The 14,053-nt window shown below is 41.1% G+C and overlaps 1 protein-coding gene across 1 annotated transcript in view; it reads right to left on the reverse strand.

The window, feature by feature from the left end:
* Positions 1-11,218, reverse strand: part of LOC125688291 (claudin-8-like) — a 338,757-nt gene extending 327,539 nt beyond the window's left edge. Inside the window, exon 1 of the mRNA XM_048934170.1 lies at positions 8,678-11,218. Coding sequence (XP_048790127.1) covers positions 10,075-10,749 — 675 coding nt within the window. The 5' untranslated portion in view covers positions 10,750-11,218 and the 3' untranslated portion in view covers positions 8,678-10,074. The remainder of the gene's footprint in view (positions 1-8,677) is intronic.
* Positions 11,219-14,053: the final 2,835 nt, after the last annotated feature.

Here is a 14,053-nt window from a genome sequence, read left to right on the forward strand (position 1 = left end):
TTGACACTGAGATTAAACCCAAAGTCATAGGTACATACATGTCTAAAAGAAGCTCCTCTATCTGGCAAGAGAATATTTACTTAGAAGCAGACTGATTGAATACAAGACCTGTGCTATATAATTTGAATCCAGTTTCCTTTCAGCTTGTGGAGTATTTTAACCTCTAAATTATCAAGACTATATTATGTCTTGTTATTTTAATGTCAAAAAAGAAAAAGATCTTATGGAAAAAACTCTTGCAAGTAGCTTTTTAAAAAAAAAAAAAAGAAAAGAAAAACCCTTCTTGCAGCATTTTCAGGTAACCAGCTCTTGAAGGGATATAAAACTGAATAACTGACTTTGCCTAATGCCCTGAAGCTGGCTATCTGACTGCCTTATCTAGCAGGATTTCTCTGAAATCTTTTTTTCCTTACATGACTCTGGGAGGGTCAGCCATTGAGGTCATGCATAAAATTACACTTTGAGACAGCCAGGGTATGGTTTGTATGGAAAATAAATCACAGAATTGTAGAAGCATAGGATGGCTTGGGTTGGAAGGCACATCAAAGACCATGTAGTTCCTACTTCCTCACTCTCAAAAATACGATAAAAATGCATAACATGTTGACTGTGTGGCAATATATCCAGGGAGTGACAAATTAATGAGTGACTTTTTTGATGTCTAATTGGAAGTGGTACCTATGGTGAGTGACATCTGGATGTAGGTGTCAGGAACACCCAGGCTACAGTGCTGTGTGTACTGCCAGAATGGTTCTTGTTATTGAAACCTGAGGGGAAGGAAGCAGGAAAGGAAAACCAATAATTGGTGGTTTTGAAATTTGAAGACAAATCAGAAATAAAAACGAGTCTCGAGAGACAGGCTGAAAAAGAAATCCAAAGAATAATAACGCTATATTGGAAAGTACTGAGAAAACCACTCAGCCTATTAAATGGCAAGGAGTGCCTGGATTTGCTGATCACTGGAATATTTGTCCATGTTTGATTAGCCTGGAGGGAGCTCTTACTTGCATACCCTAGGGAATTGTACCACTATTTAGAGACTCATCCTAACTCTAAGAAAGAAACTCTTACTTGGCTGAGTTACTTCAAAATCACTCTGAACAGTAGACATCTCTTGAAGTAGAAATTAAATATGTGCATATATGGTGGGTATGGCAGATACAGTGGCACTAGTGTCAGATGAGCAGAAACAAAAGGAAAATCCCATTTCCACTTGTCTAGACTCTCCATTCTCTGTGCACCATTTGTGTATTTCTTCTATGTATCATCCTACTGTTATGCTGTTGGCATTCTTACTTGCATCAAGATGAGAACACCAGTTCTTATGCAAATGTGGATATCCCAAGATTTGCCTTCAAAGTAGAAAATAGACAATGGAGGAAGCATGTAGGCTTTACATTTAATCTTTCCCTGTATCTTTGTTCAGATTTACATCTTCTCCTCCCTTTAAATCAGGAAGTTCATTTGAATCATTTCCTGGGGGAGTACCTTCCATTCCTCCCTAGGTTTTACAATGCTGATGCCACCTGAAATAGAGGAAGTAGAGCGTTTCCAGTACAGAAAATTAACAGAACCTGTCAACGATCCCCAGTGCTTAATTAATTGTAGGCATCAATAATGTAAGCACTTCATTGCCTCCCAGAAAGGTTTTCTTCCTCTTTGTAGTTCTTCTATGTATATTGAATCTTACAGTTCTGATACATGAACAGACAACTCTGTACAGTGCATATAAATATGTTATCCTTGTTTACAGGTGCAACTATAATGTACATAGTTCATCAAGAGTTCAGGTCAAGAATAGACAGGTTGGCTATGCTACAAGCTGATGAATTTAATTCAAGGTTCAGCAACATTTCTGACACAGACTAATAGATAAATTTATCTAAAGCATACTTCAGCAACTACTGGGAGTTATAGGTAAGGCCACACTGATCTCACTCATCCCATATAAGAAAAATCTCCATTGAGTGTACAACAAATAGGTAGATCTGTTTTGGAATCATGATGCAATCATACTTAAGGTACTGGTTCCATTACTTTCTATGGTGTTTTGATTCACTACTGTATTTTAAGACTGCTGGTAAAGTAATGGTTGCCTTGTTTCAGTTTTAATGTAATGGACTTAAGGCAGTAGAACCCTTCCAATAAGTGCTCACTTTAATAATGCTGCCTGCACATACGTTAAAAGCTGAAGGCTCATCTTGTTCCCTCTCTCATCAAGAGTGGCACGTTTTGCAGTGAGAAAAGCATCTGATCTGTGTAGCTTGGGAAGGGATTTCCTCCAGGCGCATGACCGGCTCTGCATTTGGCGTGCCAACCTCTAACTCTAGCTTTGAGGCACCCCGTGACTGACAGCTGAAATGAAAAAAAAAACCTGTTTGTTTTTGCTCATCTTCCTCAGCACGCCTGAAATTCACAGCCTGGCAGAACTGCCAAAGTCTTAATGATATTCTGTGTAATGATATTCTGTCTGAGGAAGCCTGACTCCTGGACACTGAATGAACTTGAGCTCTGTATAATAAAACCCTTCAGTAATAAAATATTAAATACTCCTTTGAGTATTTAATCCATCCAAACTGCTCCAGGCTTTACAAGGTATTTGTCACCTCAATGGTTATGTGCAAGGAGCAGCCATCCTGAGAGAAATAGAACTTGCCAGAAAATATGCAATCATTCTGTGCTGCTTAATGACAGGACCTCAAAGCTATCCTCTAGAAAATATCTGGGGGGCATTTTATTGCTTAGTTGACATCAGACTGTTGGAAATATAACAGTGGCAAATCTCAAGGTAGTATTGATTGTTTTCATAAGGGTTAGCAGCAGGGTGTACAGTTAGGCTATTACTTGATGCAGCCCAGGGGACCTCCTTTATTTAAATGATTTACTCCAGTGGAATAAAAGAGAAGGATAAGTTATATTATGGCAGCAATGGCCTAAAGATAGATGAGAGGCAAGGCTTGTAGAAAGAGGTAGCTTTTAGGAGACTGTTTGATACAGTTACAAACAAGATCACTGGTTAGAATCCCAAGAAAGTTTGCTTTTGGAGCACTGCGTTTTTGACCTGGGTTTCCAACAACTAAGCAATGCAGCAAAGTAAACAAGTCTCAAACTTTTAAGAATAGGACTTTTTGTTCCACATTCCTCAATTATAATTTGGGCTTCTCCCTGTATGGTGTATACAGTATAGTCCTCCCATGCATATATAATCCTCACTTTTTGCCCTCTCAAAAACCCTACCTCTGGAATGAAAATAAACACATGGTTAATTGCCTTACAAAACAAGCCCTAGCATGACAAGTTCCACTGCTTCTAGCCCCAACCTTGTGCCCAGTGATAGCACCTGACTTGGCATCTCAGCCCACGGCATCACCATCCTACACTTCTACTCTCTCTTCTTTCTATCTCTCTCCAAATCCAGAACCCTTTATCAAACATCTGTGATGTTCCCATGACTCCTTCCTCGTGAGTCTTCCCAGGGGATTCACCTCTTCTCCGGAACATCCTGGTTGACTTTCCACAACTGGCAAGATCAGTGCCCCCTGGGAAGGAGCAGCACAGCCCTGCCTGTTGGTCTGCATAGGTAACACAGCTCACGTTCCAGTTTAGCTCAGTTTCCCATCAAACAGGGGGAATGCAGAGCAGAAGTGAAGCTCTGCCTAGCCAACCAGTTGCTCCAGCACTCACTCTTCCTGGAAGCCATAAATCACTTTGAATTTGTAGCGGCACAGAAACCAAAGCAGACATATTTTGCAGGAAGTGATTGATTTTTGTCACATGATCTCAGAACATCCTCTCCAGTACTGTAAACCACTGCAGCCCCAAGGATGCACCCCTACCACTGCAATTTTGCACACTTATTCATCTCCATGGGGCTGAAGCGTCTCTGTACAGTGACAGCTCACTGTCTGCAAAGGGGACAAAAGGAAGGGAAGGGAAGGGGAGAAGAGGAGAGCGGAGGGGAGCTCACATTTTGAGGCAGAAAATTATATGTGAAAGATGATTAAGACTAAAATATCTGTATCCAGGCACAAGACCATTGTCAATGAGGTGAAAAATACCTGGAGCACTGCAGGCATACGACTCATCCATTTCAGATCAGATTCTTTATTAATCAGACTGAACAGCCTAAGGACATGAATGTGGACGAGGCTTCAAAATTCCCTTGGAAGTGTCTGGAATGTGGATCTCATGGGAAAGAAAAAGACACACTTGTAGAATGTAGGTCCATGCTCAACTGGATGAATTACTTCACAGAGAAGGTATTTGGTAGAACAGAAGAAGAGAAAAGTTAAGCAGCAAAGAAAATGTATCAAAGAGGTCAGAAATTTTAAGGGGAAAATGAAACTCAATTCAATAAAATCAATCAAGGTAAAGCTTTATAAAAAGTAAAAGAAAAAGGTGCTATGGGCATACAAGCTGAACAGCAAAATAAGAGACACAGTAGGGTGTACGAGTCTAAGAAAGGTATTTATATTCTCTTTGTGTTTAGGTTGCAGTAAGGACATAGAATGAGAACATAACAGAACTGCTGTACTGTATCCAAGGTAAGCAAAACATTTCAAATCTTTACGAGCATAAATTGAAGAAAGACAGTGATTTCCACTGAAGGAAATACGTGTGCAGTTCCAAATATGATAGCTAGGACTGTCAGCATATGTGTCAAATCAGAAGAGATATTGTGTCCGGAGAACAGTAAAATAAATGGAATGAGTGGGGAGGTGGAAAACCCTGTGCACAACTAGATATCCATTAGTCAGAATGTAATTGCATGATATGATTTAAAATCCATTAAGAAAAAAAAGGAAAAAAGTATCTGGAAGTAAATAGGAAATTAAATAAAATACAGAGACTTAGCAAAAAATAGATTCATTTTTGTTTGATAACATTTTCTACAAAATAGAAGTTGAGAAAATCTAATCCAGTTGGATCTTATTAAAGTATCTGACACAGTGGTGGGAAATGAACAGAGACGCTGAAGGATCGGAGAAGAGTAAAATTAATGCAATATGTATAGAGAAGCTACCAGTGAGTAAAACAACAAAAGGATATGTTGGAAGAACTGCCGCATTTCTATTTCTGAATGCTGCCTTCTGTTACTGGTGGAGCCAAGGATTTCTCTAGGGTGTCATATTATTACCCTCAGGTATCTGGCAGTAAAAGAGGAACTGCAGTAGGAAATTTGCATTCAACTCTGAGTTGGTCAATGTACTGTCAATAATTAAGTCCCCCAATACAGGGAAGCTCATGATCTCGAGGCCTGAAGTAACAGAATTGAAATGCATTTAATATATTCAAATACAGGATTTGGGGGTTTTTTTGTGTCAACAATCTACTTATGATAACCTGCAATAATTGCATTCACTGAGTTCAACAGTGACAAGTCTTCCTCTGGGACACTTTGTCCAGTTTTGGCCATCAAACTTACAGAAAGAGGTGAAGCAGCCAAAACTAAGTAGATAAACAAGAATGAGGAGAGATTTAACATACATGCCAGTGAAGAAAAAGTTAGAGATTGTTAAGTTAAGCAAGAGAAGTTCCAGAGGTCAGACATAACAGTCCTGAAAGATGGAACAGTCTGCCTGCTTTAGAGGAAAGCAGTAAGCTGTTTTCATTGCCTTCTGCTGGTGGGATAGGAAATAATGGAGCAGCACTAGCTTTCAATGGGTAGATTTGATTTAAGCTTAATGAAAACTTTTTTAATGAAAATGATAACCAATAGATTGCTAAAGACACAGCAGTGTAGTCATCTCTAGACATTTTTATTGCATAAACATGTTTGGTAATACTTTTGGCACAGCTATTTTCTGAGAAAAGCAATGGGCTGGTTTATGGCTCTCTCCTGTTGTACCTATGTATGGGACTGTTCCCACTAATGAAAGGAACTAATGGTGCTAATGGGACTCTCAGTTGTACCCAGGTAAAGCAGTTGGTTAGTAAGTCTTCTCGTTTTTCAAGCAACAAATATTTAGGACTGCCATAGGGCAATGGGCAGAAACTGAAACACGGGAAGTTCCACTCTACAAACACCTGGAAGAGCTTATTCACTTTGATAGTGATGGAGCACTGGAACAGGCTGCCCAGAGTGGTGGTGGAGTCTCCTCTGGAGATATTAAAGGCTTTCCTGGATACTTTCCCATGTGACCTGATGTAGGGAACTGTTTTAGCATGGGGGTTGATCTCCAGAGGTCCCTTCCAACCATACAATTCTGTCATTCTGTGATTCTGTGAAGACTTATCAGAAAGATGTTGTGATCACCAGCTCCACAGGGCAGTGGGATAAGTGGGGAAGCAGCATGGTGTGCAGGGCAGTTGGCTATTTTCACCAGGTGAAAGCTTCATGATGGAGACATGGAGAAAACTCAAGGGCTGTAAGCATCCAGACTGCAAAAGGGGGGAGGAATTGATTGAGGTATTTAGATTAGGTTCTCAATTCTGCTCTGCAATGTAATACTATGGTAGTGGTAGACATGCCACTGTAAGGACTGGAGCTACCAGCTGGAGTTGCCTACATTGCCCTTCCTCCAGCTCAGCAGGAAGGGAGAGCTGTGCATCATGCCTCACTCTCAGAAATCCTGCTGTACCTGCTAAAGGTGCTCTGAGCACTAGAGACTGGAAATGGAGACAATAGCCTCCAAGCATTATTGTCTGCTGGCACTGGTCTTCCACTGTTGTGTAGACACCTGCTTCTGGTGGTGTCAGTTGCAGGTCTCCGTGATGACACAGGAAGGCCATTTAAATATTTCGCTAATGAGCTTTTTTGGCTGTAAGACCCAGGATTATGTGGACTCTCCTACTCTACCCAGGTCGAGGTTATTCTGCTCATCTACTCTACTCTCATGAGACCCCACCTGGAGTACTGCATTCAGTTCTGGGGCCTTCAGCACAAGAAGGACATGGTGCTGTTGGAACAGCTTCAGAGGAGAACCACAAAGATGACCAGAGAGAGCTGGAGCACGTCTGTTATGGGGACAGGCTGAGGGAGCTGGTGTTCTTCAGCCTAGAAAAGAGAAGACTCTGGAGGGACCTGAAAGAAGCAGACAAATCCATTATGTGCAGCTGGCCTTATTAGATTTGCAGATATGTGATAACATCATGCATCAGGTGATTTGTTCTCATATACAGATGTGAAACCACTTAAGACAAGAGCTCAGTTGCATCCAGGCCCTCCTGAAACGATGGCTCCATAGCCACCTGTGTGCTCAGCACCTCATTGCCTAGCACTAGTGAGGGTAGTGCCTAGAAGTGCAGACAGCAGCTCTGCCCTCCAGTCCTTCACAACAGTTGCAGCAGCAGGAGGAGAATTTCCAAAGAGGCCCATTAGAAATGAAAGCCCAGTTACTGAATGACAGAGCAGTGATTGAAATCTTGAGCCTTCACCCAGGTGAAATTTAACAGAGCGTTCCTCCCCTCTGGCCTCCAAGTTGTGCAGTCATTGCCACAGCAGAGAGGACATCTGGTGGACCTGGCAAGGCTCCACATCCATTTCACACTGCAGGAATGCTCACAATATCCCCAAGCGCGGGATAAAGGTGAACAAGTTACCAGACCTTCCTTCCATGCATGGAGGTAAAGTTCCTTATTTCCCAAATAATTTCTCTTGTTTGTAACCAAAAACATGAATTCCAAGTTGCAGGATTCAATATTGGGAAAATGATAGTTGCAGGCAGTTGACTAGTTCTGGGATATAATGGCTTGTGTGGCACCCTCTGCTCAGACCTCTCCGGGCTCACTCAGTGCATAAATCTGAGGGAGGTGAGCTCCATTTAAAAGTGAAGTTTTGATTTCAGTGTTCTTGAAGATATGGCATGCAGGTAAGGTATAATTTAAAGGAAATTGTTGGAGGTACATTAGAAGTAATTAAGGGAGATAGTGTCCTACTAAGGTGGATATTTTGCAGCCAATATAGGATGAGTATTGTGAAATCTTTGAGATTCTCGCAGTTCATCTGATCTGTGTTTCTGTTTATCCTAGGGATACTTTTAGAAATCTTCTTGCATCTTCTTTTGTGTTTTTACAACATCATCGTGTGCTTTACCAGGAACTGATAAAACTATCCAATGCGTAGCAGTGGTGTTCAATATTCACAAGGCTTTTACAAAGATGTCACACTTATCTCACTTTCCACTGAAGCTTTCCTCAGACAGTTAGATTAATACTGTATGAATCACTCTGTGTTTTGACAGCAGAGATAACTACAGTGCAGCTGTACATACGAATGTAGTTCTCTAAGTGAGATCTTGCACCTACTTTTTAGAGGGTTGAACTAAACAAGTGGCTTTATTGCAGACACTGTTATAAATCCTACAAGTTCGTGTAGGATCCTCCAGTCTCTTTTCCCCCCAGAAAACAGACTGGATGTGGGTATAAATATTAATGAAGGAATATGAAGGAAATATAACTAGATACTGCTATATTACACAAAAAGTTCATGAACATTACACGTGTACATATTTAGAAATAATTTGCTTTAAAATAAGGAGAAAAAATAAAGTTACATACACAAGTACATAGAATCATGAAGGTTGGAAAAGACCCCTAAGATCCCCCAGTCCAACCACCAGCCCACCCCCCCCACGCCCACTGCCCACGTCCCTCAGTGCCACATCCACACGGCTCCTGAACACCTCAGGGACGGTGACTGCACCACCTCCCTGGGCAGCCTGTGCCACTGCAGCACTGCTCTTGCTGAGAAGAAATTTCTCCTAATATCCAACTTGAACTTCCCCTGAATAGCTTAATATGCATCTTATAAACACTACAAAAAGACAGTTTTAGAGTAGCGTGCAGATTATTTTTTCTAGCTTGCTCAGAGTAGCATTTTATGAAGTGAAGAATTTGATTCTGAATTTTCAAGTAGTAATAGTCCAAGGAATTTACTAGAGAATTACAGATCACATCATAAACTTTCTACAAAATATTTAAAATAGTCAATCACACTTGAGAGCAAAATGTTGTTCTCATTAAACACCGCAAATTGAATTGTGTCATCAGTAAAGTCAAAGGCAAAATGCTATTAATTTCCATGGGCCTGGGGTTACAAGATTCTATTAAAAATATTATCACTATTGATTAATTTGGGTCATTTATTAAATTAATTTGTATGGAACTGCATTTATTTTTCTGTAGACTTAGTTTCATTACATTGTTCTTTATCATGGGTACATGATCTTGTTATTAAAAATACTGTTGAGCTTGTTCTGGTGTCAACTTTGAGAAAATATTATCACTTTTTATATTCTTTTGCCTATAAACCATGCTGGTACAAGTGGATCTCAGCAAAAATATGGGTTTGACTAACCAAAAGATCATTTTTTAAAGGCATATATTTCATAGCATCCTGTGGCAGCTAGCCAACACAGTGCTTGTGACCTGTGCAATATTGCAAAATGTTGTGAGTTACATGGAGTTTGCAAGCGAAAGCTGTCACTTCTAGAGAGAAGGATGTGAATGAGTTCAACCTTTATGGATTACAAAAAAAATAGTAACTTTCACCAAAATGATGGTATTTAGAATGAATATAGGGCTATATTCGTTCTCTGAAATAAGGGGTATTTTTCATGTATTTCAGCTTACCTTCCTCTGATAAATAAATTCCTCATGAAACTCTCCATCAAATCCACAGTAAATCAATCTGTTAGTGAACACTTTTCTTTTAAACCATTGTTATCTTGTCCTTATTCACTGTTATCCCATCTTCCCCAGGAAAGAAAAAAAGTGGAATTATCTGCTCAGCTCCCCTTTTCTTTGCAGTAGGGCGGTATTTCGTATCACCATGGAACTTTCATTTTTATTTTACACACAAAATGCAACCCAAAGCAAAACCACACAACCCCAAAGCTATTCCAAATGAATATGAGATAGCATTAAACAGTCACCTTCCCATGTGGTACAACTGTCCCATGCCAGAGCATTACCCCAGCAGAGACCACTGGGGGTTTCTCCAAAATGCATCGACCACAGCAGCATTTACAGAACAGGAGGCAAAGGCAGCTTTCATTGAAATCCATCCAGATACATTGAATGCTTAAAAAAATGTTCAAAGAAAAGTAATAACAAGGAAAAGTCTGGAGGCATCTAGACGTACTGACTCTTAGAGTAGGCACTTTCGGTGGTCCCATGCAAGTGTTGGTTGAGCGGCAGGTGGTGAGGAGGCACAGAGTAGTTGTAGCTCCCAGTTTTCTCACAACAGCGACAGAAGCAGCAGAATATGGCTCCAGCAGCCAACAGGCAGAAAGCAGCCACCCAGCCTAGGTAGAGGGCCTCACCAAGCTCTCTCTTCTGTGCCACATTGACCACAGGGTTGTAGAAATCCTTGATGATGGTATTGGCAACCCAGCAGATTGGAACAAGCACAGTGGTACCTGAGAGGATGAAGAGGAGCCCAGCTGCCAAGAGGATATAGCCTTTGGTCGGCCAGCCGCTCTGCCGGCACCGCGTACACTTCATTCCAACAGTGGCAATCAGAAAAGCCAGGAAGGAGAGCACTGACCCAGCACACATCAGTCCTCTGGATGCCTGCAGGTCTGGCGAGAGGGCCAGCACGGAGTCGTAGACCTTGCACTGCATCCTGATGTTGGCTTGCCTGATGCAGTGCATCCACAGGCCTTCCCAAATGGTTTCAAACACAATGATGTTATTCTCGATGAAGGCAGACACCCTCCACTGAGGCATGCCCGTGACTGCAAATGTCCCAATCGTGCCGAGGCCACCGAGGAGCAGCCCGGCAATCTGCAACGCACCACTGATCATGTTGCCTTTGCAAGGTGAGCACCTCTCAGCAGGTTTCCTGAGATGAAAAAAATAAAATAAAATAGAAACTGTCCAAAAGTAGCTGTCCTTTGTGTGAAGAAAGTTCCAGAGTCAGGCTGTACAGCCTTAAATCAGCTCGAATCTGGCACGCACTATGAAGGACTTGGCTGCACCTTTGTCGTCTTTATAATTCCCCTGCCACCACTGACTCGAAGAGGCAAACCGAGCAATCAAGTGGAACAGCTTTCCTAAGCAAGAGTCAGGATGGGGTGTGTGTAAACCAGCAGGAGCCACTTAGGATAAATGCACCTTCTGGGATAGGTACATTTGCATTGAAGTTGCTTATTTGTAAATTAAAAAAAAAAAAAAAAAAGAACACTACTCTTAACTCTAGATGTTGTCTGCAAGTTTGTCAGAGCCAAGGAAATGGACTCTGCAGGCAGAGGCTGTGTGTGCTCGTGCACTGAGTGAAGTCGTTGCCCTGAAAGTGCAGTAATCTGCTTCTGACCCCAGCTCAGCTCAGGTTCCCGCAGCAGCAGTGGCAGTGGGCCAGGAAGAAAGCGGAGCTGCCTGCCCCACCACTGGGCCCCCGCCTGCAAAGTGCTCTTGTTCAGAAGCCTGGAGAGCACTGCGGCAAAAGCATCAGGGAACAAAGCAAATCAAAGGGACAAAGGGACTCTGAGACTGAAAAAGATATCTCCTCAGAGGATAGTCAGAGCTTCAAAACACCACTGAAGAGTTAGAAAGGAAAAATAAAGAGACCTCAGACCTGCTAATGCCTGTATACACAAATAGCTTTATACGTATTTATTGATCTACAGAGTATGAGGGGATAGGCAAATTTCTGGAGATATCCGCATCCTTCAATAATTGCACAGAGTTGTGATTTAAGCAATGCAGCAAACTGTTTTCCAGTGTAAAAGTGAGCCCAGCATTTATCACAGAACCACAGAATCATCAGGTCTGGAAAAGACCTTTAAGATCCCCCAGTCCAACCACCAGCCCACCCCCCCCACGCCCACTGCCCACGTCCCTCAGTGCCACATCCACACGGCTCCTGAACACCTCAGGGACGGTGACTGCACCACCTCCCTGGGCAGCCTGTGCCACTGCCTCACTGGTCTTGCTGAGGAGAAATTCTTCCTAATATCCAAACGGAATTACCCCTTGATGGAGTTGGGTGCATTGAAAATTACTGGCTCTCCAGGTAAAAAGCCATTAGCGATACCAGCATGCATGCAAACACTTCAGAAAAACATCATTAAAATAATAGTATAAATTAAGTATAATTATGGATAGCAGGTGAGCTGTTCATCCAAGATTTCTTGGGTGACCTATGGACAATCCTGGGAAATTCAGGTGAAGGACTTTGTGAAAGTCAAAGCAAATGAAACTGCAGACAAAAAATCTAGAAAATAATCAGACACAACAGTGGATTCTTTCTTCCAAATTCATGCAGCTATGAATGTATGCATGAAATATTCAGCCTGAATGTGCCTTATCACAAAAAAAAAAAAAAAATTAAAAAAATAGGCATAAACTAGGATTCTTTGTTATAACTAGTACTCCATATGTTAAGACAGAACTAATTTGTTATGCTGTACAAGATCATTGTAGGATGCAATTACCTACATATTAAAATACTAATTTGCTATTATTTGAACTTTCTTCCTTCTATTTCTTTTCTTGCCATTTTTATATTTTCAAAAAGCAGAATTTACTAAAAAATAAAAAATAAAAAAATAAAAAAATAAAAAAAAACTAACAGTGCCATGCAAAATATGCTAGCTTTTTGATAGGGGAAAGAAAAATTCTCACAAGTAATATTTTATACTTCCTGGGTGTGTTTCTATATGTCTGCATAAAAGTATGGTTTAGAAGTACTCTACAAATCTTTCCGTATACATTTTGGATGCCACAGCCACCTGCCTTCCCAATCTCTGCAGCAGGCTGCTGCTTACAGAGACATGCTGGAAGGATGAAGGTAGGCATCCTCTCCTTCTCCTTCTGATCCCTTGAGCCCAGGTTTGTGGCCAGCTGATTTTCTGTTATACTCTCCTGGTTAAGTTCATCTCTGAAATCAAACTTGCTGATTCTGTTTCTCTCCTAACACTTGCTCTGAACAGTGCAGTTTGTCCCATAGCAGCTCCAAAAGCATTTTCGTGGGTGAGAAGGAATAAAGTCGTCTGCTTTTTGGGTTTGCTCCTCCTGATGTTGTGTGTGGGAGTCTGGATCTGTGTAACCAAATCACTTGATGCTCTGAGTACTGTAAACTAGTCCTGTCATACAGACCCTTAAGTGATGAGAGTCTAGGCGTGGAACTTTAAGAACACTGGGTGGAGAGAAGTTCATGGACAATCTGAGCCATAGAATCAAGGAATCATTCAGTTTCAAAGGAGACTTTGGGTGTCATCAAGTCCAACTCATGCCATGCCCTTCAAAGTCATGAGGACGAGAACCCAGCCAAGATCCATTTTAGTCATTAAGAAGTCCCAATGATTTCCTGGGGGAAGAAAGTGGTTAAATCCAGTTCTCCCAAAGGTGAAACTAGAAGGATTTTCAGGAGGCTATAAATGTATAATATTTTGACACTGCTTAAATGGATCTGGCATATTAAATGTATAATAATGTAGAAATCATTGCATGTCTTGGCATCCCCATGGCTGTCATTCAAACAGCAAAGAAAATTCTAAAAGCCTGTAGCAGAGCAAATAAACAAACGTTTTAATAACATAGCAGTAAGAAAACACAAATATGAGACAAGCAGCAGCATTGATTGTTCTTAAAGACTACTGAAGTTCTAATTTACAGGACATGGAATATAATTAGCTGAGCAAATATAATTTAACCACATTATTGATTAATTTACAAAACCATTAAAGCTCCCATATAAATTCATGACAAGATTGTGTCCGTGCCAAGGATTCAGTATTTGCACACTTAGGATTAAATTTTAGTGCCTTATCTTGCTTAAAACCATTTCCAAAAGGAAATTAGAGGAAATCTTACTGAGCATTGTGGATTGAATCTGCTTGTTTACAATAATAGCACAGGAAGGACAGGCAAGTCAAGTATGTCGCTGGTTTTGCTTGTATTCAAACATGACATTTCAGTACAGAGAAATAACATAAATATCTATTAACAATACTTCACTGCTGGCCACAGGATCCAATCCACTTTGTTATAAAACAAATATGCATACACATCATTTAACTGTTTTCTTTGGGTCTTTTCATTCTCCTTTCTCTCTCCTCTCCTCTCCTCTCCTCTCCTCTCCTCTCCTCTCCTCTCCTCTCCTCTCCTC

The sequence above is a fragment of the Lagopus muta genome, chromosome 1 (assembly GCF_023343835.1).
Source record: "Lagopus muta isolate bLagMut1 chromosome 1, bLagMut1 primary, whole genome shotgun sequence".
NCBI classification, from domain to species: domain Eukaryota; kingdom Metazoa; phylum Chordata; class Aves; order Galliformes; family Phasianidae; genus Lagopus; species Lagopus muta.